At 38.3% G+C, this 24,220-nt stretch overlaps 1 protein-coding gene across 7 annotated transcripts in view; it reads left to right on the top strand.

Annotated features, from left to right (window-relative positions):
• The window catches only part of ldb2a (LIM domain binding 2a), an 87,405-nt gene that overhangs the window by 13,612 nt on the left and 49,573 nt on the right, over positions 1 to 24,220 (top strand). For all 7 annotated transcript variants that reach the window (XM_032527380.1, XM_032527379.1, XM_032527378.1 and 4 more), the window contains exon 2: positions 8,149 to 8,251. In XM_032527380.1, coding sequence (XP_032383271.1) covers positions 8,149 to 8,251 — 103 coding nt within the window. The remainder of the gene's footprint in view (positions 1 to 8,148; positions 8,252 to 24,220) is intronic.

Here is a 24,220-nt window from a genome sequence, read left to right as displayed (position 1 = left end):
CACCACGTTAATCATGTCAGACTCAGTGCGCACTAATGTTTGATATCAGTGCAGGTTTATCCTCCAGGGTCTTAAGTGTTTTTATATAATGCAAACTTAACATGTTGCTGCATTTGGCTACCTTACAGCCACCAGCCAAGCATTATGCAAATGAGGACAAATGAATTCAGCAAGAGTGGGGGAGTCATTGCCCTTGAACAGCCACTGCACATTCACCTGGAATGAACTTTCTTATACAAATGAAGTCAGTGAAGAAGTTCCCACATTTAATTGCATGTCTATCAATTCACATTTTCTTTTCTTTTTTAAGTGTCAGAAGTTACAAGCAGCAGTCAGAGATCACATGCTTGTGTTGCAGTATAGTAAAACACAAGCAACAGTAGCAAATCCTGACATTTAAATTGCTAAATCCAATGTTTTCATTTTACTTGTTAAATACAAAAACATTTTTAATATTCTTTCACTTGTAATTCAATTTGAAGGAGCTTCATACATTGATTCTAATAATGTGAATAACTTTATCATGAACATTTCAGATGTCAAGGTGCTGCCACAAAAATGAAGATAATCAGAGTCGTGCACATGAAGTGTAACTTTCCCTGAAAAAAAAATAGCTTTAATTGACTTCAATTTAAAATGTGTCATCTCTCAGTGGCCTTCACCAAACAATCAAACAAAAGCTACCTTGCTAAAGATCTTTTGGAAACATCTAGAGAGTCTTTGGTTCTGTTAAGTTGTTATGCTCCCCAATAACCTGAAGCTCTTTGAATCTCTCAGCACAGTAAAACTTCCTTGGCCCAACAGTCAGCCGGGCTATATGCTATTCAGGAGCTGAATGGGGATTCAGACATTGGTAATTCTCCAAGGTCAGGCCCCAGACATGCACTCGTGGAGGCTTTTCTGCCACAAGAGGCTGGAAGCAACGGCGGAAAAGAAAATACAGACTAACAAATGCTTGCTGGGAGAAATGGTTAATGTAAAACATAGACTTTGGGGCTTTATGGACAGTTAGAAAAGGTGAAGTGAGGGAAGAAAACTGTGGTCTTCTTTTATATGGTAGGTGTGATTGGCAAAGGACAGAAAAGCAAGAAAAAATACTGCACACCCATGATGCGGCAACAGACCCCTATTTAACCTGAATACTCAGCATGCGTTCTTTATGAGATGTGTAAAAGTACCGTTGATGGGTGATTTAGCAAATACAGGCACTTTAGGTTGTAGGTTTTTAGGCAAAATGAAACCTCTTTAAACTGATTTTTTATATTTATCTGAATATTTTCTTCACTCTGTCTGGAAACAACAACTAATAGTGGCTAAGACCATACTGTTTGAGAATATACAGATTTTTGTTGGTTTCTCCAAATACCTGAGGAAAAATGTCATCAGCACCACACAATAAAATGAAGTGTTTTAGTAGAAAAGGAAGCTACATAAATTGTGGCCAAGGTATTGTATATATAACATTTGACACGAGGGTTTTATGAAAGCATTTGTTTTACTACTATGTAGTTTTTTTCAACATTTGTCTTAGCTATCTTGCTAGTCATTGTCACATATAAAAGTCCATATGCCTTGAGGATACTTAGAAACATGTATTTACCACTTCCAAAAAATGTATGTTGGAATGTGAGGACGCTGGCGTGAATATCGCTTCTTCACAATCCACAAAATTAATATTTGTTTGTGTTTTCTAGTAAATTAAGTACCTTAAATTTTAGATTAAGTGTTGGTCATTCTCAACACATTTCTATCCCCTACTTTGACTTACCGATTCTGGACTCTGTGCTGCTGCCAGCCTGTGTAACGTACGTTACTCACCGTCGATGAACTGTTAGCTTCAGCTCGCTAATGTTAGCCCCAACCTCCCGATTAGCAAATGGTTACCGCTAGCTAGTGATCTAGCGAGGAATATTCCGTCAGACCACAGTGGACTTCAGTGGACTCGCATTGCCAACATAAAATGAAATCAAAAGTAATGTCCCGTTGTTGGCTTCAGCTAAGAAAGAAATAATTCGCCCCCACACTTTCAAAATAATTACAACACATCAGATAACCTTCTGCAACGCTTGCAGGCTCTTTGGTGGAGCTCTGCTTAGAGTGAAGTTCCATCGTGACAAATGTATGGACTAGTTGCGGACTGACATGAAGCTACAAATCAGAGGCACAAAAAACATTGACAGAGGTGAGCGGTCATTATGTTTACCAATATGCGACCCATGTGCCCCCCCGCATGATTGATTTACGCAAGCCTCATTTTCAGGTTGGAAAAGCAGGATTTCTGGAAGAATCACACTCCTGATAGATGCATATGTACAGTACAAAGGGTTTTCTATAGGATACACAGCACAAAGAGGTTTTGTGCATTTTTATAAACATTTACACACCCTCTTTGTGTTTTCTTTTGCCACATTGTGTCATCTGCCTACCATTCTGTATGGACATTTCTATATGTGTGGATTTAACCCTCGGCTCTGTTGCTATTTACTGAGGATCCTCCCTATGCTGTTTCTCCAATCCTCTGGATTTCCTGTAAATCCCCAGGGTCTGGCCAGCACTGGTGATTTGTGGTTGGCTAGTGGGCAATTGACACATTGATAAATCCCCCTCAGATGGGGTGCGATCCGTTTGAATCAATAGAGCCTTATCGGCTGACGGCCGTCACGGCTGCAACCATGTCGGTTCACCTCTGGTTCCTCAGAGCCGGCCTGATTTGTAGCATTTGACAACAAACATCGTCACGCCACGTGGTTCGTCAGAGAGTCCAGAGGCGTAAATGAAGGCAGGACGTTGTCTGTCAGTGAGCAGCTGCAGAGAGGATGGGAGACAGACCGAGAGAGGGAGGTTGATACAAAGAGAGACAGACAGAGATAAAACAAAAAAGGCAGATTTTTGATTTCTTTGAACATGTCTCATTTTTACAATTTTATAACCTGCTACCAATGACAGAATAAAAGTAGAGCTACTAACATTTCCTGCAATAGTCAAGGGATTGAAATTGAAGACAACATCCACTGCACCATGAGCCTTCAGTATGGCTTGTTCAGCTTCAGCCAGAGGATTCATATGGCTTGTGTCCACTGGCCTGGCTTAAGCTGTTCTCCGGCCCATCTGGCTCAGATCCAGCTTCTCCTCAGTCTTTAGATCTGAACCAAACCTTGCCAGTCCACCGGCTCAGCAAGCCACATTTTACAACTTGGCGAGACACTGCCCAAAAGCTGCCCAAAAGCTCCAGTTTGGAGGATTAATGGTTACTGATTCTAAATAGCATACCCTGCATATAATAGAACAGTTCTGGGCAACATTTAGTTTTAATAGCTAGAGCTTCTAAATGCATATTTAATTTACAAAACAAGTGTTTTGGAGTATGGCAGTAAAACTGTCAAGTGCCATTTGTTTAATTGTTGTAAAACTAAATGCTATCCATGTTGCATGAAATGTGCTTGTTATTTTTTGATTTCTCTGTTTCTCTGTTGTCTGGGTGGGGGGCTGTTCAACAGAGACTCACACTAGCCCAATCATATGGTTTGACCTTGCTGTCAACTCTGCTTTTTGAGAAATATATGCCCCATTTTGGGGTGGTTATAGGCCCGAGCCAAAGAGGCGGCCAAAATGAACTATATTGAGCTGAAGGGGAAAATATTTTTTGTAAAAAGGTTAATTTTCCCAAAAAATATTTTAAAAACAGAGTGGGAAGGAAACAGAGAGAGAGAAAAATGTATATAATAGTAACATTTTGTCTAATAAAGAAACCGCATTTGAAGTCAATGTGAGTGAAACACTACATCAGAATGTGGGGGAAGGTAACTAACCCTCTTCTGTTAAACTGAATATTTAAACATGGCAGTATTCTGTAAAAGAAGAGAAGTTGGAGCTTAACTAAAACACTTTTCAGTAAAACAGCAAGAGGAAGCTTAATGAAGAGTCTTTAAAACAGAGTGATGGGAGACCTCAGGATGACAGCACTCGGAAAACTCATCTCCAACGCTAAATCCAGGCAGTTTATGTCAAAATGGGGATCACTCTCTGTCATGAAATCCTCTAACTTGATTTAGCAGCAGTGAAAGTTCAAGTGGAATACTTATATATATTGGCACCAGAAAAGAAATGTAACGGGTCAACTTCAAGTATAAAACTTGTGGTAAATCTATTCTGTGTTTTTCTTTTTCAAATTCCATGAAAACCAAAACCAACAATAAATGTATTCCATTAACAAATATTGTCTTGTTGTGTATCAAAAGCCTGATTTATCTTATTATATGTAGTAAAAGTAGTGATACCACACTACAGAAATACTCCATTACAAGTTTAGGTCCTGCATTCAAAGCTGGAGCTAATTTTAACTGCTTTTGGGCAATTTTAGAATATTTTAGAATATTTTAGAAGCGTAGCCTATGCTTTGTATGTTAAATCTGAATTTGTAAAGTAACTAGATAACTGTTGTGGAGTAAGAACTACAATATGTCCCTTTAAAATGTAGTGGAGTTGAAGTATAAAGTATGGAATGGATGGAAATAGGCTACTACAAGAACAATAATCCCAAAGGTAGCCTATAGGATACATGGTCCTAAGAAAAGTATAGTGTAGCCTGTAATTAATTTGTTTTTGTTTAATCCTATAGCCTATACTCCCTACTTGATTAAATGTAGGCCTGCCTACTTAGTTGCCTTTAATGGTACCAAATAAAATAAATACGTAAATTGTTTTCCTTTTAATTTATTGTGTTATTTTCTTAAGCCAATGTTAATATTTGTCCCTTAGTTGTGGTATGAAGTTGTGTTCTTTTATTTTGAAGGTCGGTATAACAGTCAACAAAGCTACAACGACAAGAGTCTGGTGAAAAAAATATCGTTTTTTTGTGTTTGAAAATGTCATATTTAGTGTTTGTTTGTCACCTGGCTAAGGTTACATGGTTTGTTATTGTTTCGTTTCTTATTGGGTTTGATATTGAGTGATGCTATAATGTTTTTTTCATATTTGTAGTAAGTTGAAAGCGAGTGTGTTCAAGCTAGCAAGAATGCTATATTAACCATAGACAGTAAAAGACGATATTAACTCAATGCATAGCGATTTCTGGATCTGGCCAATTAGCATTTTGGTTGGCTTGATAGCTAGGAAAAAGTGTACAACAGAAGCTATACTGCACAGTACGTATGGTTAGCTAAATTAACGTGAAGTGGGGTAAAGATGCATGTTATGTATGATTTATATAAGTTCTAAGTATAAGTTTTTGTTGTGGATTTAAATTACATATTAACGTTACTTAACGGTGTAGCTAGCTAGCTTATGAGTAACATTATAGCTAGCTAAATCCCACGTAGGTATATACCGTCATGCTGCTGTTAATACTCACTAAGGTAGCTATATTATAACGTAAGCAAACATGTATTAATCATGGTTACAATGATCAATGAGAGTATAGTACAGAAAATAGCTGTATACAGGGTCATCATAGTTTGACAGTGAGATCGCAAAGAGGGGCTGCGCGTGTGTGTTTGTGTGTTTTTGTGTGTGCGTGTGTTTTTGTGTGTGCGTGTGTGTGTGTGTGTGTGTGTGTGCAGTGTGCAGTGTCCCGTTCACCACTCACTTGAATGTCAATCCCATGACTTTCCGCCACCCCTATGCTGCTGGATTATGGGCTGAACTCTGAATGTGGAGAGTACCAAAATCACTCTCTTTCTATCTTTGTCTGTTTTGTCTTGGTGTGTCACTCTTTTTTGGTAGTCTCTTCAGAATTAGATGTATTCTCATGAAACAGACACCACACACATGCTGGCAGTTTGCACCTGCTGATTCTCACAGTATGACACAGTTAGTCAAACACACACAGGCACACATGGCAGCTCATGCATTCTGTTCCCGGTGGACAGCTGGCCATGCAGTGATACTTGCACATACACAGAGATACACTGGCATGTTTCCACATTCATTTGTTATACAGTGAGGGTGAGTGAACTGTTCAGTCATTTAAGTAATTACACTAATTGACCTAATGTGAGCGCTATCATTTTTTGACACAGCTGGTCCAGTTTTTGATGAAACTTGCACCATTGACACTGTTGGCTCAGTGTTATGGTGCTGAAGTTTTTTATAGTAATCTTGTTGAAGTGAAAAAGATGGTCAACGTTTTAAAACATTAAAAGGCAATAATTGTTGTACCACTGCTTTATTTTATTTTTCACAAAACTTTAATTCAAATATTCCATTACGGTTTCATTAAATAAACAACAATGTTGATTACCAATTTTATGAATAAAAAGTAAAGAAAAAAGAAAAGATAAAACATTGAGAAGTAAAGAAATACATTTGCTGCTTTCAGCTTCTCCAACGTGAGGATTCACACATCACTGTAAATTTACAGCAATATATTTGGGGTTTTGGACACGTGGTTGAACAAAACAAGCAAGATGTCATCTTGGGCTCTGGGGACCAAATGATTAAACAATTAATCAAAAAGAAATTCACAAGATGAATTGATGATGAAAATGATCATTGCAGCCTGTCTTTAAAGAAGGATATTCTTACAGTTTACATCATTTGTAGGGAATGATGTTTATTTGAACAACATTTATTTACTTTTGGTCGAATTTTGGAATACAAATATTAGATTTAAAATAAAAATTGAAACATATTTGAAAGCTGTTTTTTACAATTAATCTGCACTTGATCTTTCTATAATCTTCCAAAATGCCTCATGATTGCTGAAAACTCCTCTCAGTTCAGTCTGTAGTTCCCAGTTCAGCTGTTTGCTTTGCCATCCAAAAAACCTCTCCATTAACTCATGGTCACCTATTGATTGACCAGCTGGGTGAAGGTCCAGGTTTAGGCCCTCCTGACCACATCTCTAACTCTTTCATCATACTCCTCGCGTTTGAGACACGTTGACCTGTGCGGCTCCCCAGTCGTCGCCACTTATTGGCCTTGACACTACTTGATGGTGACAACGCTAATTGTGAACATCTGGAAAGTGCTTGCCATACCTCAGCCCTGCGCCAAATGAAACGCAGTGATCTGTCATAACGTGTCAGAGGAAATTAGCATCAGTCAAACGTTGGTGGGTGGAGGGGTGAGGGCAGGGGCGTAGAGCGGGTTGTCCTGCCTACAATCTCTGAGGTTTTTGGGAGCAGGGGGAGGAGGGTAAACGGCTGTTAGAGGAGTAATGTCAGGGCAAAGTGATTTACATGAATGTGTTTAATCACAGAGTGGACTCTGACCACTGCTTCTGTTGCACCATACATCTACTAGCACTAGTACTAATGAAATGAATAGCACTTTTGAAGGTACATGTTAAAGGTATTCTCACCTGCTGTAAAAAGTAGAAGCAGCAGCGAATCTTAAAGCTGTTGGATCTCGGCTTGTAATTCCGACATGTAGGAGCCTCAGGCAGGGCTCTCCCAATGTCCGGGCTTAAGAAAAGTAAAGGGAGTCACTAGGCTTTGGCTTTACATCAACCTGTGTTGGCGGCTTAGGCCAGCAGCCAGCATTGAGATCACTTGTTTTAACTTAATTTATAGGCTCATTTGTATATGCTTTTTATTTCTTGTTGCAGCTGTTGGCCATTTGTTCCGAGCCTTCTATACTGTGATGTCTTTTGGCCTGTCATAATTTGTTTCACGCATCAATGTATAATGTAAAAATGTCTTTGACGTACATACCTTTTTGTAAACTCGAATGTAAAAAGGGATTTAAATGAAAGGTCAGCAAATTAATTTTATTAAAACCCAACAATTCAGCCAATGTACAAGAAATGGAATACTTGCCCTGCACTGCTGACTTCTTATATCAAAAAAACATGTTTTCTTATCTTGTCTCATAGAAAAGCATGGGTCACAATATCTTATCAGAATGAATGAATACATTTTGAATTTATGTTTTTTTTAAATGCAATAGCACAAGAGCATCAACCTGGATAAGGGATAATCACTTGCTTATTAAATAATAGAAGAAAATGAAGACTTTCATTGCAAACTAAAAAAAAAGGTCCTTTTAGAGACTTAAAGTCTACTTTTACATAGTGCACTTTTTGTATTTTTCAGGTAAATTTAGGATTTTGATGAACTTAAGATAATTAATCTTTACAAAAACATAGTGTTGATTAACACTGCAAAAGTCCTTCTTTCTAACTGTTGTATTCTTTCTGTCCTATAACAGGAAAGTGACAGTTTGTGGTGGGACGCCTTTGCTACAGAGTTTTTTGAGGAGGACGCCACTCTCACACTTTCCTTCTGCCTCGAAGATGGACCAAAGAGATACAGTAAGAGTCCTATAATATTTTAGCAAACCGCCAGTTATGTAATAATTCATTTTTCAATTTGAAATAATTGATCATTTTTCAAGAAAAATGTAATAGTTCAGTTTAAACCCATTAGTCTTTGCTGTAGGGAAGTTTCTTTTCTGTTGCATTTTATGTAAAAGTGAAGAAGAAGAAAACTAGCTTACTGCTGCATTCATGGTGTTTCGATCAACACAGTCTTCACCAGACAACTGAGTTTTCTTCACTTCTGTACAAGTCGCACTGCCCTCCCACGCAGCTGTAATACATTCTGGTGTGCAGAGCTTTTTTCAGTTATTTGTTGTATTATATGTTTATATGTTACAAATTCTGGTATCCCATTTTCCTGAAAGGAAACCAACAACCTCTTGGTAACAGGCCCATGTTTGTCAGTATTAGGTTGCTGGTGTCTCAATAAGACTCTGTCACAGAAGTTTGGTGACTGAGAGGGACAGACCACCATAATACAGCAGTGCTAGATTTTAGAGAAAAAAATCCTCATACTCAGATACCTCAGTCTGTGGTGTTCAATCATTCATAGTATTGATTTTGTTTTTGGTATTTCAACTTTTCTTTAACCTGCTTTGTCTTCTTCCATTTAAGTAATTGATTTCTTACATTTCCCAAAATGTCTTTTAACACCTCTAAGAAAAAAAATGTGAGCCTGAAAAGAACACATCTGTACCTCTGAGTCATCCATTTCTGCATGGTGCTCCACTGAGTCTCCTGTCAGTGAGAAAATTGGTATATCTCCAACTTCTAACAATAGTTTTCTCTCTGTATGTGATTTGCTGAACATTGGTGCAACATCACACGTAACTACGGGTAACCTCTTTCTGACAATTTCATCACAGTCCTCTATTGTGGCCAGTCTTGAAAATAGGCAAATTATTGGGCATTTCTGTATTGAAATGCTTCACAAAACATCTGCTTTTGTGCTAGATCATAATGGTGGTTCTTTATTACAAGTGTGTTGCTATATTGGCACTTTTACCAAGAGGAGTGCAGTACAACCTGATACCATATCTGTATAGAAAGTCACGGCAGGCTTCCAGGGTTCCAGATGTAAATGCTGTGTTCATTTTCTGCATAGAAATTGTTAGGTGCAGTTGAAGCACTTCAAGGCTTGGATCTCTCTTTGTTAAATAATCAGAACAAAAGAAGAGCAGGTGCATTACAATATAATCTGCCTTTTTGGTAAAAGGTCAAACATACAAGACAGTCAAAACATTAAGAGAGAAGTCAACCATAACTTCGAAGGAGCATTTTAATGACAAACATCCCATCCTAAACTTAAAATGTAAGAGTGTTATTAACAGTGAGCTTAAAGGTCCAATATGTAATATATTTACTGTTTTAAATCCAAAAATTACCCCAATGGGTCATCAGATATTAAGGAAACATGTTAAATTGAAATGCTATCTTTTCTGACAGCAATACTAATGCCAGTATATTCTTCTTTTGAAAGTGTTTTTCGTGTTTTGGCTTGTGTCTTGTTATCAACTGCCCAGTCTGACAGCCAGGCCGGTGGCCAGATTTACCTACCAAACAAACAAACAGGATCAACGGAGATAGATTATACCTTACCTAAAAAAAAAACTTGGAGATATTGGAGAAGTATTTTAATGATGGAGACAGCTTAGAACCCAAAAGGAAGCAGAGTTTGCTAATTTCTCCTGAACAGGTAAGAATTAGCTTTAAGCTATTTTATCACGGCTACTAGGGATGGGCATTTTATGTAATTTCAACATTCTTATACATATATTTAACTATGTAGTACTCAAGTTTTTTTTATTTGCAAAGGCTAATTGAGACATAGCCAATAAAGTGATCCAGACTGGCTTACACTGCCATGCTTACACGCTATAACTGCTAACATTAGCTAACATTACCGGAGGACCATGCAAGAGGGCCACGGCTGTTGACATGTTCAGTGGCCGTAGCAGACAACGGTGAGTTGTTGCAAGCCAAGAGAAGGTGGCTGTAAATTGGACAGCAGTGATCGTGAGTTTGCAGTGTGTTTAGCATTTTTTGCCTTAAGTCTAAGGCAATAACATGTGTATTTCAGTAGGGTGGAAATGGACGGCAAGGTAGTGGTATTTTAAGCTGTTGCTACCGTAACAGTCGAGGAAGTGTGTATGTCTGTCGGGTGAAGAGGGAGGCAAAGTTGTGTTTTTTTTAGCTGTTCTACCATAATTCTAAGCCGAGAAAGAGTATCTGTCCGGGGGGTGGAGAAGACAACAAGGTTGTGGGGTTTTTAGCGGTTCCTACCTTAATTCTTGGCCAAAAAAGTGTGTCTGTCAGTTGGCTACAAAGCTGGCTTTTATGACTGTCAATATAGCCAGCATCTAACGTTAGCTACTCCGCTGTGGTGTGGAGGAATCTCTGGCTCTGTGAGACAAGCATCTAGCAACATTGTTGGATGTCTCAGCCTGGCAACCTCCATAAACTTTGAGTCTGGGGGGGAGGGGGCACGGGAGACAACTCTCCAGTATTTTTAATTTGTACTGCAGTAACTATTTTAAATGCTAGCGGTCAGTATTACATATTGCACCTTTGAGATAAACATTTGCACTTCCTAAAATTATTATAAAACATTTAGCAGTTTAAATCAGTTCAGTTTTAAACTGAGTGATTTTGTATTCTTTTAGCAAATATGGTGTTTTGTTGCCAATTGCAACAACAAATAGCTACAGCTCTGATTTTGGGCCTCTTTGTAGCAACGGTGGCTGAGGCTCACTGTAGTATTTAGAGCCTACTACTATACCAAACTAACAGAATAAAGCACAAACTGTAGAAACAAAATATAAATAATTAAAACTGGTCGCACAACATAAACCTATAGTAGCCTCACATTATCAAGTTACTACCTTGTTTTTATGTTAAAGAACAGGCTCCTGTTCAGTGTTGTTTTGCCTTAGTTGTGCGAGGGCCTGAGTTTCAGGAAACGTTCTCAACACTTGATTTTGTGTACAAATAATTCAAGTTAAAAACACCATGTACTGCCACAGTATGTGATCTTCAGCGGCAAATGAAAGAGCAGAGGCTGTTATTGAGTTTGTAATATTGTCCCCTTCATCTCATCTGCATAGGTTTGTTTTTGATATCTGAAACATATTGAATATCACACAGACATAGATAAGGACTGGGTGCTCTGAAATGAGCAGATGTGTAGGGTTTCTGCTAGTGTGTGTGCGTACTGTATGAGTGTAATTCAGCCCAGTCACGGAGGAGGAAGAGAGAGAGTGGAGGATTGTTGTGAGCAGGGCCCCGGTTTGCTTTTCAAATGTAAAAATAAAAATCCCCAGTGGTGTAGAGACGGTAACCCTGTTCCCCCGGGAACGGAAGGCTTAACACCATGGCGATGATGACTCACCGCCAGTCGCAAGCCTTCCTCGATTCACATTCAGGTGTGCTAAGCTACACACATGCACACACACACAAACATCATCCAGGAAAAATCCACCACTCTCAAATGTACCCAGCTAAAGATTTGACTCAAAAGAACAACTAAGAATGACACCTCCTGAAAGTGATGATGTGGTCTGTCTATGCTTTGCATTTTGCAGCCTTATATACAGAGAACAACTGTACAGTTATCGCAAAGCAAGTGATTGCTACACATTCCAGTAGGCTATTTTGGCCATTGCTCATGGCTATGTTATGTTTTTAATTTTAGCTGTAGCTACTGAACAACATTGTTAGAAAAATTACATTATCAATAAATTGACAGAGACACTGAAGATATCTTAATATGTTCATTTTTACTCATTTTTACACATGGAGCCAGTTTACAGCACTACAACATAGTACAGAAAATGTCTAACTGGAAGCCCTCTACATCGTCTTATTGTGAATGAAATACAATCATCAATGTCATCAGTTGTTATCTGGTCAGTTTTGATGACGTCTCCTTTATCTGGTCAGGGAATGCATGTTCTGCTCTCAGGCTCCAGGCAAGATAGCCAAATGGCTCCATGTTATCTTGTGGGATAGTATAATCATTATAATATTGCTTTATATAAAAAACAGTTTAAAATATTATCAAAACAGTTACATGTAATTCATAAATTTCTCTAACAAACGTGCAATGATTCAGCAGACTGGAGGACTTTTATGTATTTCTCAAGGTTACTGAAGGTTTTTGGGGAGAATTACCTATTTGTTGACTTTCCATAAATGATGACACCATAGACAAATTCATCCAGAGTCCACTGCTGGCGTCATATTAGAAGTGAGAAAACTAAGCATAGTAAACAAAACTATTTTTTTTAAAGATTTTTGGTTAACTTTATGTCCTGTATTTTAAGTTATGTCAACACACTTTGCTACAGTAATTTTGTTGCAGCCAACTCTGCTCTTATCTGAAAGAAAATGTAAAGAAAGTAAATATGGCTGGGTGGTGTGGCATTTTTTAAGACTGGCGGTTTCACTGTATATCACAGTATTTCCTTTCTTTTGGATGTCTGGGCCTTTATAAAGGTTTATAATGGCCTATTTTACTGTGAGGTAGGCCTGCATGATTAATTGGTATGATACTGCAATCTCAAATCACCTTGTACACGATTACATTTTTAAATAATTTTGATTTCTTTTTCAAATTGCCAACTGCCTCACAAATGCTATCACTTTCATCGGTGAGTTTTAAACATAGACTGTGTAAAATAGGTTTTAAAGCGCTCCCAAACGCTGCAATGCTCTCCCTTCTCTTCCTTGAAGCCTCTATGTTTACAGGCTTGTGGTGATGCGCAATGTGCTATAGGTGCCAAAAGAAATCTATGTTTGGTACTGCCAATTTGTTTTGTTTTGTCATGGTTGTCACTCCCTGATGTGAGTCGAGTGCATATGTAAGATGCGTATGTGTCATTTTGCGACAAGTAGCCTACAAGATGCTAACGAGAGACTTCTGTAATGTCAACACAGTAAAAATGGATCTACTTAACAAAAATTTTTTCACTGCTGGCTACAAATTAGCATCAAACACAACAAAGGCTGTCAGATGAATGGCGTTTTGAGCAAACGTTAGCAATCAAACAATCATAGATAGCTAAAACTTTTTTTTAAATGAGTCCCATCTTCTGTTATTGTTTGTAATGAGAAAGGTTTATTATTTCATGGATTTCACAAATTTCACTATGACACGTTATGCCGTAAACCATTTAAATATGAGCGTGCGCAACTCAACTCTGCCCTTGACTTACATCGGGGAGTGACAGTGGTTCATGTGTGCAATAAACATTACACTTCATGAGAAAGAAATCATGGCAGAGAATTGTGATATAAATTCTAAGCTAAAAGAAGTTGTGATTCATATTTTTCCCAGAATAGTGCAGGCCTACTGTCAAGAGTATCATAAACGTAAAGTGGCCTTGTCTTGCCCTACAACCTCAGCCTGTCAGTTTGTCACCAGGGCATAATGAACGCTGTTGTGCCTGTCTGTCTCGGAAGTGATAAGATAACTGCACCGCAATCTCGGCATTATATTATATTGCAGAAAACGCTGTCTGTGTGAAGTTTTGAAAATTGTAACCACACTTGCAACCGCTTTACTAGAATTGCCGTGACTCACTAGGACCTAAACAAACTGCTGAGGCAATGTAGACTCGCTCCGTCCGCACCGCACCTCTGCATGTGTGTTTGAGCGGAGCTCCGCTCTCTGTAAAACATGTAGAGAGGACAGAGACGCTTGTGCTTACACGCTCTCATGTACCGAAATTTGCCACTGCTTGATTTAACGGGACTCGGTCCTCGGTAGTACCAACGTAATTCTACCTTTGTGTACCTCCTATAAATTTACTAAAATGTGGCTCAGCATTTTTATCAGTGGTAGACAGTTGATTGAATATGTTGCTTTTAGGTAATAACTACCTTTTCTTTCTGAAGCTTTTTCTTCCCCTTTTCTATTACACAGAATCATTCTTGTGGCACGGAAATGTCTGTCCTCTGTCGTGTTATCAGGGGGCTTTGGACTCTTGCATCTTTTTTTTTCTTCTAGTTTACTGTTAGCAGTCCAGAAATTTAAGCTCTCTCTGCTTTTTGTTAGTCACTCTGTACAAGAGCATCAGCTAACTGCCTAACATATAAAATGTAAATGTGACCACCAGTGGCCTTACTCTGAAATAATCTTTGCGAGCAGCCCTGTGAAAGCGCATGTGTAGTTAAAGCCACACAGGTCAGAACAACACTGACCACACTGGAGATGTGAGGTTGTGGGAGGTGGAGAGTGGTTACCAGTGGCCATCCATATATGTTGGATGAGTTGCAACAAAAGAAAAGGTTGTACATTTAGAACAAAAATGTTTAAAAAGTCAGTATGCAGCAGTATACATTCAAGATGTAACGTGCTGTAGTATAAAACATGTGCTTAACATTATAGAAATTGTTTTAGCTCCACAGTATCACACAACAATTTGTCTTGGCATTTCTAAACTAAAGACAGAATATCTCAATCTTCATATCTTTAAAGATCAAACATACCAAGTGAATGAAAAGGGCAAGTTTTTATATTTGTGGGCTATTATACAGCATGTAAAACCCTATATTTAAAGTTATTTTTGTTAAAATGTTTATTTAATATTCTATCAAAACAATCATAATGTATTTATTTTTCCACAGACACTTTCTGTATAATGTATGGAGGTATAAGGGTAAGACCTCCAATCCTTTTTGAAACTGACATATAATGGTTTGAGTCATACTGTAGCTTATACGATAATTACAAGAAAACAATCATTTCACTCCAGTCGGAGGTGCTCTAATTTCATAATGTTCAGCGTAGGAAAAATAAGAAGAGCCAATTTACCTAATCTGTTTTTTTATTGCATGGACCTGTGTTAATATTTTTTGTAAGTCGTCTCCAGCCGGTTTTCATTGTGGCCTCTCAGAGGAAATAGATCATAATGGAAATGCCTGCGTGTTGATGTTTGGAGGACAAACACTAACACATTTATGTCTTCCATCAGCCTCGAATTTTTATGCTTAAATCAGTTCTGACTCTTAACAAGGGCTGATTAATAAGTCAATATAGATAGAAATCTTTTTTTAAACTTGGTCAGTTTTGATAATCTATGAACCATTTAAGTCATTTATCAAGCAAAAGCGCCAAATATTCCCTCTCTACCCTGCTTCTCAAAATGTGAGAATGTGTTGTTGGTTAGCTCGGTTGGTAGAGTAGGCGCACATATCCTCCACACAGTGGCCACGGGTTTGACTCCAACTCCTGCGGCCCTTTGCTGCATGTCATTCCACCTCTCTCTCCCCTTTCATGTCTTCATCTGCCCTGTGGACATAAAGGCCTAAAAACCCCAACATAAAAATGTGAGAATGTGCTTCTTTTCTGTGCTATATGTTTGTAAATTGAAAATTTGCAGTTTTGGACTGTTAGTGGGACAAAGTACCTAATTTGAAGACTTCACATCATGCTCAGGGAAATTATAATTGGCATTTTTCAGACTTTCAGAGTTTTAGTTAAAGTGTTTTCACACTAACAGCCTTTAGTTCGGTTGAATCGAAGTAGAGTTTGTTTGTCCCGCTTGTGCGGTTTGTTTGGGCAGGTGAAAATGCGGCAATCACACTCTGTTACGCACCAAAAGAGACCTGCTTGAAGAGGTGGTCTCTGTAAGCTTTCAATCAAGCTCTGGATCGGTTTGTTTGTGGTGAGAACGTGATTCGTACTCAAACCGCACCAACTGTACACCCTCCGCAAGTCTGAGCCAATGTCTCCTGTAGTCAGGTGTGTTTAGCAATCTGTGATGTGTGTCTATCACAGATATAAACTGCGGCCAAGTTTGCTGTCCATCACTCGTATCTCCATGGTCAAACCAGCCGCCGCTAAAATTGGACAACGACAGAGCAGAGTAAAGTTTCAGTAACCAGAGCAGATTTGGGAACACGTCTCGCGAAACAATGTCAGATCATTTTAATGAAATAAGCTTGTTTGACCATGGAGATACAAGAAATATGCACTAATCCAGAACACAGGACCTTTTTCCTGTATTTACTTTCTTGCTCCCGTCCCCAGAATCATCCGATCAATAAAAGTACTGAAAAAATTAGTAGATTTGAGAATTAGTTTTCAACAAAAAATAAGTCAATGGAGAACTGAATAATTGTTTAACTAAATGATCAAGCACAGAAGCCAGTCATTCACTGATTCTGAGGAGAATTTGCTGCTTTTCTATGTTTAGCATAAATGTACACTGAATATGATTAATCAAAGATAATCAACATAATAACAGATACTTAAAATGATAATTAGTTGCTATCTTATTCTCAAATTCAGGGTATTTTTCATTGACTGCTGTGGCTAGTATATCACCAAATGTAACAGTAATTTTACTGTCCTTCTTCAAACTAGAGACAGAGACAGAAAACCTTCAAATGACAGTTCGGTGAAATGGCAGAGATTTGATTTGAATTAAGAGCCAGAGCATGTGAGTGCCGTCTGAATAATTTCCCACCCTGTGTCACTAATGAAAAGCAAACTTCACCAGATCGTCTGTTGTGTCTAATTGTAATCTACAAGTATCAGTAACAATAACCATGTCAGAAGACGACATAAGCAGCTTACCCAGACAGATTGCATTATTTCTTGGCTCGCCTTGTTCTTGCAAAGATTTGAAGAGCACTAAATGTGAGCAGTGAGAATTTGTAGTCTCCAGTATGTCATAATATTTTATGGCGTCTTTGGAAATAAAACGTATTAAGGCCTCTTATTGCTATGACAGTATACCGTATTGCTTTGATAAAAAGTCATATTTTAATGTGTATCATTTTTCATCTTTGGAGGGAGAGTGGTTTGGTGCATTTTTGTGTACTCCTGTACGTGTTTAAAACAGAATTCCCTTGGTGCAGGCCAATTATTGTTTTCTACACCAAATATTCAGAAACTTTATCTAATTATACCACCAATTGCCATGGCCTTAACATTCGCCCCAGTACCTTGTCTGGCTCTGCAATCTATGAGGCATCTGATGAAAGCTGCACTCCATGATGCAATCAAAGAGCAAGGCTCATTTTAGAAGTAGTTCAAACAAGAGAGGGAAAACTCTTCATGTTTTGTGGGCTGATTCAGGGCAAACTGTGAAAGTGATTCACAACACATTTACAATTCATCTAGTTATTCTTGCATTGCAGCACGCAATTATTGCAGCGATAAAATGACCACAGCTAATAATCTTTAAGCAAGCATGAAGACATAATGAGGAGGAAGAAAACACGGGGGAAACAGCTTTAATCCGTGTGAACGGATGAACCAAACGGCCTCTGCCGTGAAGTAAGCTTAACAAGGGACTCACTGGGTGCGATGAATTAAATCCGGAAAGTTTTTAATCAATAAACACATTATGCTTTACTTATTTTCTTAGGCCAGTCTTGCACATAGCGGCAATATAATAATTAGCAGTTTAGCAAGTCATAGTTTAGTCTGATTGTATCTTGCACATACAGTAAAACATTACTTCTTTACAGATTTCATATCATTTTGAAGTTTATTTTGTGCTTCAGTCTGGTATTTGACAAAAGACATCATCGGCTGTTCATCACTAGCTGTACTTATCAAAGGTATACTCTGAAAACAATGAACTAAAAGAGGCTAAATAGCTCAGTTGAGCTGCAGCGTTGCATGGGAATTCATTGTTGTTGCATCAGTGCAAATGAACCCATTCACATCACTTTTTATTAATAAAGACATTCATTTGATTAAATCTCCAATTCTGAAATCAGAATCAGAATCACAAAGCAGTTTAATGCCACAATCGTGGTACTACATGGAATTTGCCTTGGTGATTGGGTGCATACATACAAACTAACAAACATATTAAACATTAATAAGAATAAACAATAAATACCTGTGAAAGATACACCATAATGATGTCCAGTGTGTCTATTGTATATCATTTTATAATGATGTTAGTGTGAGTCCAGACCTCTACTATGTTAATGATATTACCAGCCATATTCTCTGCCCAGTATTAAACCCAGAATGCATTGGCCCTAAACATGATCTAAATTATGTTTACAGTAAGAGTTAATACAGTATTTGTGTGAGAGAACCTGAATGGAGGTCTGAGATGGAAGGATAAGTCTAGTGCTGCGATCTGACTCCCTTTCTGTTGAATAAAAGATTGACAGCGGATGTCTGGGAAGGGCTTGGTGGAGGGAAGCTGTGTTATTGAATTGGGTGGTGGAATGAAGAGAAGGAGACGTGGAGCCCCAAATGAAGGTATGGGAGTGGTGCAGTGTCGGGCACTGCATGTCCCTGTTTGTGTGTTGTGTGGTGTGATGTGTGTGTGTGTGTGTGTGTGTGTGTGTGTGTGTGTGTGTGTGTGTGTGTTTCCATGTGCGTGTATCTAGGCCTAGCTATCTGTATCTTGGGAGTGTGTTTTCTCTTTTCGAGTGATGGCGAATGTTTGTGTGTTAATGTGCATGTGTAAATGAATGTGTGTGTGTTGGAGAGTTAAAGGGGGATGCTTCTGGGGAGGGGGTTGGTTTGAAAAGAAGAGGGGTGGGGTGGGGGTGGGGGGGAGGGTGTTGGTGCTGTGCGAGGCTGCTTTACAGAGAGATGGATAGGATGGATTGAAGGTGTAGAGCGGTGATTGGCAGGCGGGATGATGCGGACCTGGCTCAGCTGCAGCGCTGAGATGTAGGCTTCGGCTGATTGACAGTCGTGCCGAGCCTGGGAACCACAGCGCTGGGTCGGCCGCAAAGAGAGACAGAGAGAGAGGAGAAATTATAAATTTAAACAAAATATGTAGCCACAAACATTTTGCTGTGGGTTCTTTTCCTGGATAGTTCGCCATCTATTGTAAACTAAGATTATGGTATTTTTATGACATTTTTGACAGTTGACAATGTGCTAATTAAGCTTCTATGTGTTTAACTGTTTTGGCCAAAGGTAGAATGATAAAGAGAGAAATGCAGAGAAGGATAGACGAATAAACAAGAGCAAACCCTTCAGAGAAACAAACAATGAGTCATAAGTAAAGCACAGGGAGGGTGTAGAAATCTATTATATGTATGTGAGCAGGCAAAATAATGTAAGTGTTCTGCAGTATCTCAGTAACAAACATCTACTTTAATCCTTAACGATTTTTGCCTCAGACTGCAACAAACTATTTAATTATTGATTATTTTTTAGTTCATAAAATGCAAAGAATTGTGAAAAATGGCCATGCCATTACAACTTCCCAGAGACAAAAGTGATTTCCAATGAGGCCAGAATCAGTTTGCCATTTGCCAGTTTTGCATTTTTCTTGATAAATTCCTTACACAATTAAGGAAATATCTTTTTATTATTATCATTTTGTCAATCAACTAATCAATTAACCAACAAACAGCACTTTCATTCTTTGTTAGATTGCTGTCATTGAATTCTGAATTGAATGTGTGTTGTAAAATATCGGACCTTTTTTTAAAGGTGGACAGCCTTGAGTATTTTTATGGGTGTCCGTGGAAACCAGAAAAGGTTCAAAAGTGTTTTAAGATGCTGATTGGTGAGGTTGTGCAAGGTGAGTCACTTCATGAAGCTGCTTTTAAATACATTAATTACTTTTTCCCACTGATTGGTGATCTAAGTTTAGTGTCTCTAACCCTGTGTTAGGGAACTTTGTTCTCTGGCCTTGGATACAGGCAGCTTCTGAATGACTGCAGACCAGCAAAAACAGCTTTGTGAAGCTCATAGCACACAGGGTTTGATAAGACTGTGTTCTCAAAGTGCTCATTCCGTTATGTGGTAACACAAAACAGTCTTTGTATGTCTTTGTCAGTAAGTTTTAATCTACAACACACACAGGACTGTTTCTCTTTTAAACCATAGTCTGTCCGCTTCTGTAGAATGTCCGACCATTACCGCCTGATCCACGATCCCACTCCTCTGTCTGTCCGGTCTGCCCCATCCTTCATGGAATATGAGAACCATGCAGCCCTTACAGATGTTTTCTAAATCTAAAGAAATGCCATTACAGTTACTCAGCTGAGTTTGGATTGGTAGCTGGAGCCACTTCACCTCCTGGGCACTCTTGAGCAAGGCGCATCAAACCCCCCCCCAACTGCTCAGGGCGCTGGTCCTACTCTGACATCTCTCCATTTGTTCCTGTTTATGTGTGTGTATTTCAGGCCTGTGTGTAGTGTTAACTAACAAAACAGAGTGTAAATTGTAATTTCCCCATTGGGAATAAATAAGCAGTACAAATTATTAATTATAATTATTAGAAGATGTCAACTGAAAATAATAATAGTAATAATAATACATATGTGAAAAAAAAGTGCATACAAAAGTTCCCGGTTTCTCTCCGATGGTTTATGTTGTTTCCCATAGCAACCAGTACAAACAAGATGCTGGAAGGTCAGACTTCAGAGCAGCAGTGTTACTGTTGCTATTTATAGATATGGATGAGAGATGCCAAGTTTAATGTTTAAAGAAAATGTACAGTACAGTATGTAACTAAGTAAAGATAAATCTATAATAGGCAAACTAAACTGAAACGTGCCTCTATTTGGTACCGTAATCCTATGCACAATAATAATGTTAATGTTAATAATGGTGACTTTTTCATTATTGTGTCATGCATACAATATGCCCAGCCTGGGTAGATTTACAGGATACCACAAATAAATACAAACCAGATCCAGAATACAGAATAGTATTTGTTAATTTATAGGTTTATTAATTAGTAAAAATAAAAATAAAATAAAAAAGCACTGTTACCACCAAGAGAAAGTGAGTGAAGACTTATAAACGAGCCTGATCCTGCACCCACCACATTGGTGTTGGGTCCAGGAGGACATGAGAGATCCCAATTCTGTTGCAGTTCTCTATTTTGACTTTGACCACTATTCCACTTAACTTAAGCAGTCTTTCTGTGCCATTTGTTTGCAGTTCTTGCGTCCCGGAACTTTGCCTAAATTGGCCATTAAAACAAGTACACATTTAGTAATATTAAATAATGATTAAGGGAATCAACTCTGATTGCAAGTTGTGTTTTTGTTATTTTATACACTTTCCAACTGCAACGTCTCCCTGATGGCAATTAAGACATGGAGTTTGGCCAGTTAATTGTTTAGTCAATGCCAGAACATAAAGAGATTTTCCATTTGTGTCTATTTTTCAACCAGCGATAAGCCTGTTATCGTTCCCTCTCTGCAACTGGCCGCCTTTTTTCTCTGTGTGTGGTTTGTGCAACCAATCAGATCGGATGCCAACAGTGTGAGTTAGAGTTGAGTAAGGTGAACATGGTGGTGGCGACTTTACAAGCCAACCAAGCAAATAGTTTAACAGAACATTTATTTCATCATAGGAGCTAGATATCTATACTGTAAGGTTGATAAATGATTAATCAATCTCTTACCATATCCGGCATTTCTGAGTGAGCTTGTTCAAGCTAGCACCAACAATTATCAGAAGCAATCGCTCGATTCCCATGACAAGAGGCAGTAGCACCTTATATGTATAGAGCTGAAACCCCCTATCAGTTCCTATTGATGTAGTCACAAGACAAAATAAAGAATACTGTTGAATGTTTTTTTCCTCTGTACTGCTTGTATACTATTATCTATCTATTAGGTTTAATAAGGGCTTAACCATGAAAACTGCGGAAACATATTGCACTTTTAAAGTTTTATAGAATTATCTCAATCATATGTTTTAAGTGCATTCATCATCAGTAATTAAATGTATTTTGCTGTGTAATTTCTTAGGGTTTTTTAAACATTGTATGGCATGTAGAGCTTATGAAAACATGCCGGCTGCAAAATACAGCTCTGTGGATATTGAACATTAGACCATGATATACTGCAAATTTCAGCCTCAAATTAGCAATGTAACTGAAAAACTGATGCAATTAAAACTATTAGGAATTGCCATCAAAGGGAACTTGAAACAAGCAAGAGACTTAGACAGAATGATGCAGGAATGAAACTATGACCTTATCATTTCTTCTCTGAATCAACCTCTTGCAGTCATGCCAATCAATAAGAGAGGCCCAAATTGATGTGAATCCAGTTTTTCTACCATTCTCCTGGCGATTTTGTAATGCAGTATATGTGGATCTGTCGGTGTAAACACATTGTGCATTTTATCTGAAAATCTGATGAAAATATACAGCAGCATGTGTGAGCTGTGGCTTTGTTGCAGTGTTTGACCAGAGAAGAAAGAGATAGGACTTTTAAAGACATAATGTGGTTTTTCCGAGGCTGCCGGGAATCGTAGCCTTGTTGTTCTAAAACAATATCCGATATCTTAAATAATTGCTACTCTAACAAAAAGCCTGCGGCATGAAAGTAAAGCATTAGGAGGTACCAGAGGACTCTCTTCTTAAAAATATTATTGTGTGCCATTACTATTTTCTTGTGTGCCATTACTTCACTTGCACCAGGTCAATTTTGTTTATTGAGTGCAGTCAACAGTTTTTTAAGCAACAGCATTTGTGTTTGTTTGCTTGTGTGTAGAAAAAAGTCTTAATTTTGAAAAATAGTTAAGTTTATCAAATTCTACTTTAATCTGAAGGGGACTTGAACCCAACCTAGTTTTTATAGCAGTAGTATCCGAGAGGTCCCTTCCTTACTGGGATTATGGGCATGACAGCGAAGCAGTGAGCTATGACGTTTAGCCGCTGGCAGAAGGGGCCCATAATTTACCATAAAAATGTCCTATTAAGTGTTCTGGACTTTCTTTTAACAAAACATGACTAATGGCTAAAAACTTTTTGTCACAGTCAGTTCAGAATTGAAAACAAATTAACTCCTCAGTTACCAAAAGAGTAGGGATGGCAATGAGAAAAGAAATCTTAAAAAACAACTTGGCATACTTTTTTACAGGGTCATCATCTCTGTGGGCATATTGGAAATAAAGAGTGGATTACATAACTTGGCTGCCTGAGTGTAATGGATTGATAGCCGGACCCATACTAGATTTTATACAATTATATCTGTAATAATTAGGATTTTAAATGAAGAAGAAAAAATATATACGTTAATCATTAGTATTTTGTATTATTATTAGTATTTAGTATTACATAAGTATTAGTAAACACATGACATAAACAATATTGGAATATTTTACGGTTAAAAAGCTGGTAGACAAACTATGTAATGGTGACGCTGTTTCTAAAGGACCTCAGACCTAATTTGGCATTATCTATATTTCAAGTTGTCATTCATCGGCTGACAAATACACTGATACCGATATTTTTGCAGTAAGAGCAGTGCAAAAAAGGAGAAGATGAACACATTTACCAATTTGTACTTGGAACCTGTTTAATCCCTGATAAATCTGTTATTTAGAGATTGTGAGGTGGGCCCATTAGGCACCACACAAACCCAATTCACAAACCCACGGCTTCTACAATATATCATATGTAGTATTAGAGTTTGTATACAGACTCTGTGGAGATTGGTCTGTCGGTTTGGTTACCAGGTGGCCGGGATCAGGGTGGGTACCATGGTATGTAGCTAACAGGAAGTAGGGAACAGCTATCGGAGGGCACCAGCTGTCTGTAAGGATGGGCAGGTCCACTGACTTCCTGTTTCTCAACACTGTGTGCCCTGGAGCAAAACAAAACCAGCTTCCCCTTCCAGTTTGAGAAACAATAGATGCTGCAAACAGGCATCCTCATCTCCCTCTATTCCTCCTTCCTCACCTTTTCTCCCGCATCTTCTCCCGCATTTTACTCCTCTCTTTTCTTCTTATTCTCCTCCTCTCTTTTGTTCTTGCTCTCCATTCTTTTCTCAACTCTCATCTTCTCCTCTGGTTGTTTATCCCTCAAATCCTTCTTCCTTTTGGATCCTCATCATTCCTTTCTTCCTTCCTTGCTTCTTTTTCCACATTGTCCTCCTTCATCTCATCTTTACTCTCCTCTCCCTATTAGCCCCCTCCATCTCTCCCTTAACGTCCTACTTTTCTTTATGATTTGCCTCCCTCTAATGTTAGCAAATGTATAGTATGTGAATCTAAAC

Source organism: Etheostoma spectabile, chromosome 10, assembly GCF_008692095.1.
Source record: "Etheostoma spectabile isolate EspeVRDwgs_2016 chromosome 10, UIUC_Espe_1.0, whole genome shotgun sequence".
NCBI classification, from domain to species: Eukaryota; Metazoa; Chordata; class Actinopteri; order Perciformes; family Percidae; genus Etheostoma; species Etheostoma spectabile.
This window is presented reverse-complemented; position numbering and strand designations above follow the sequence as displayed.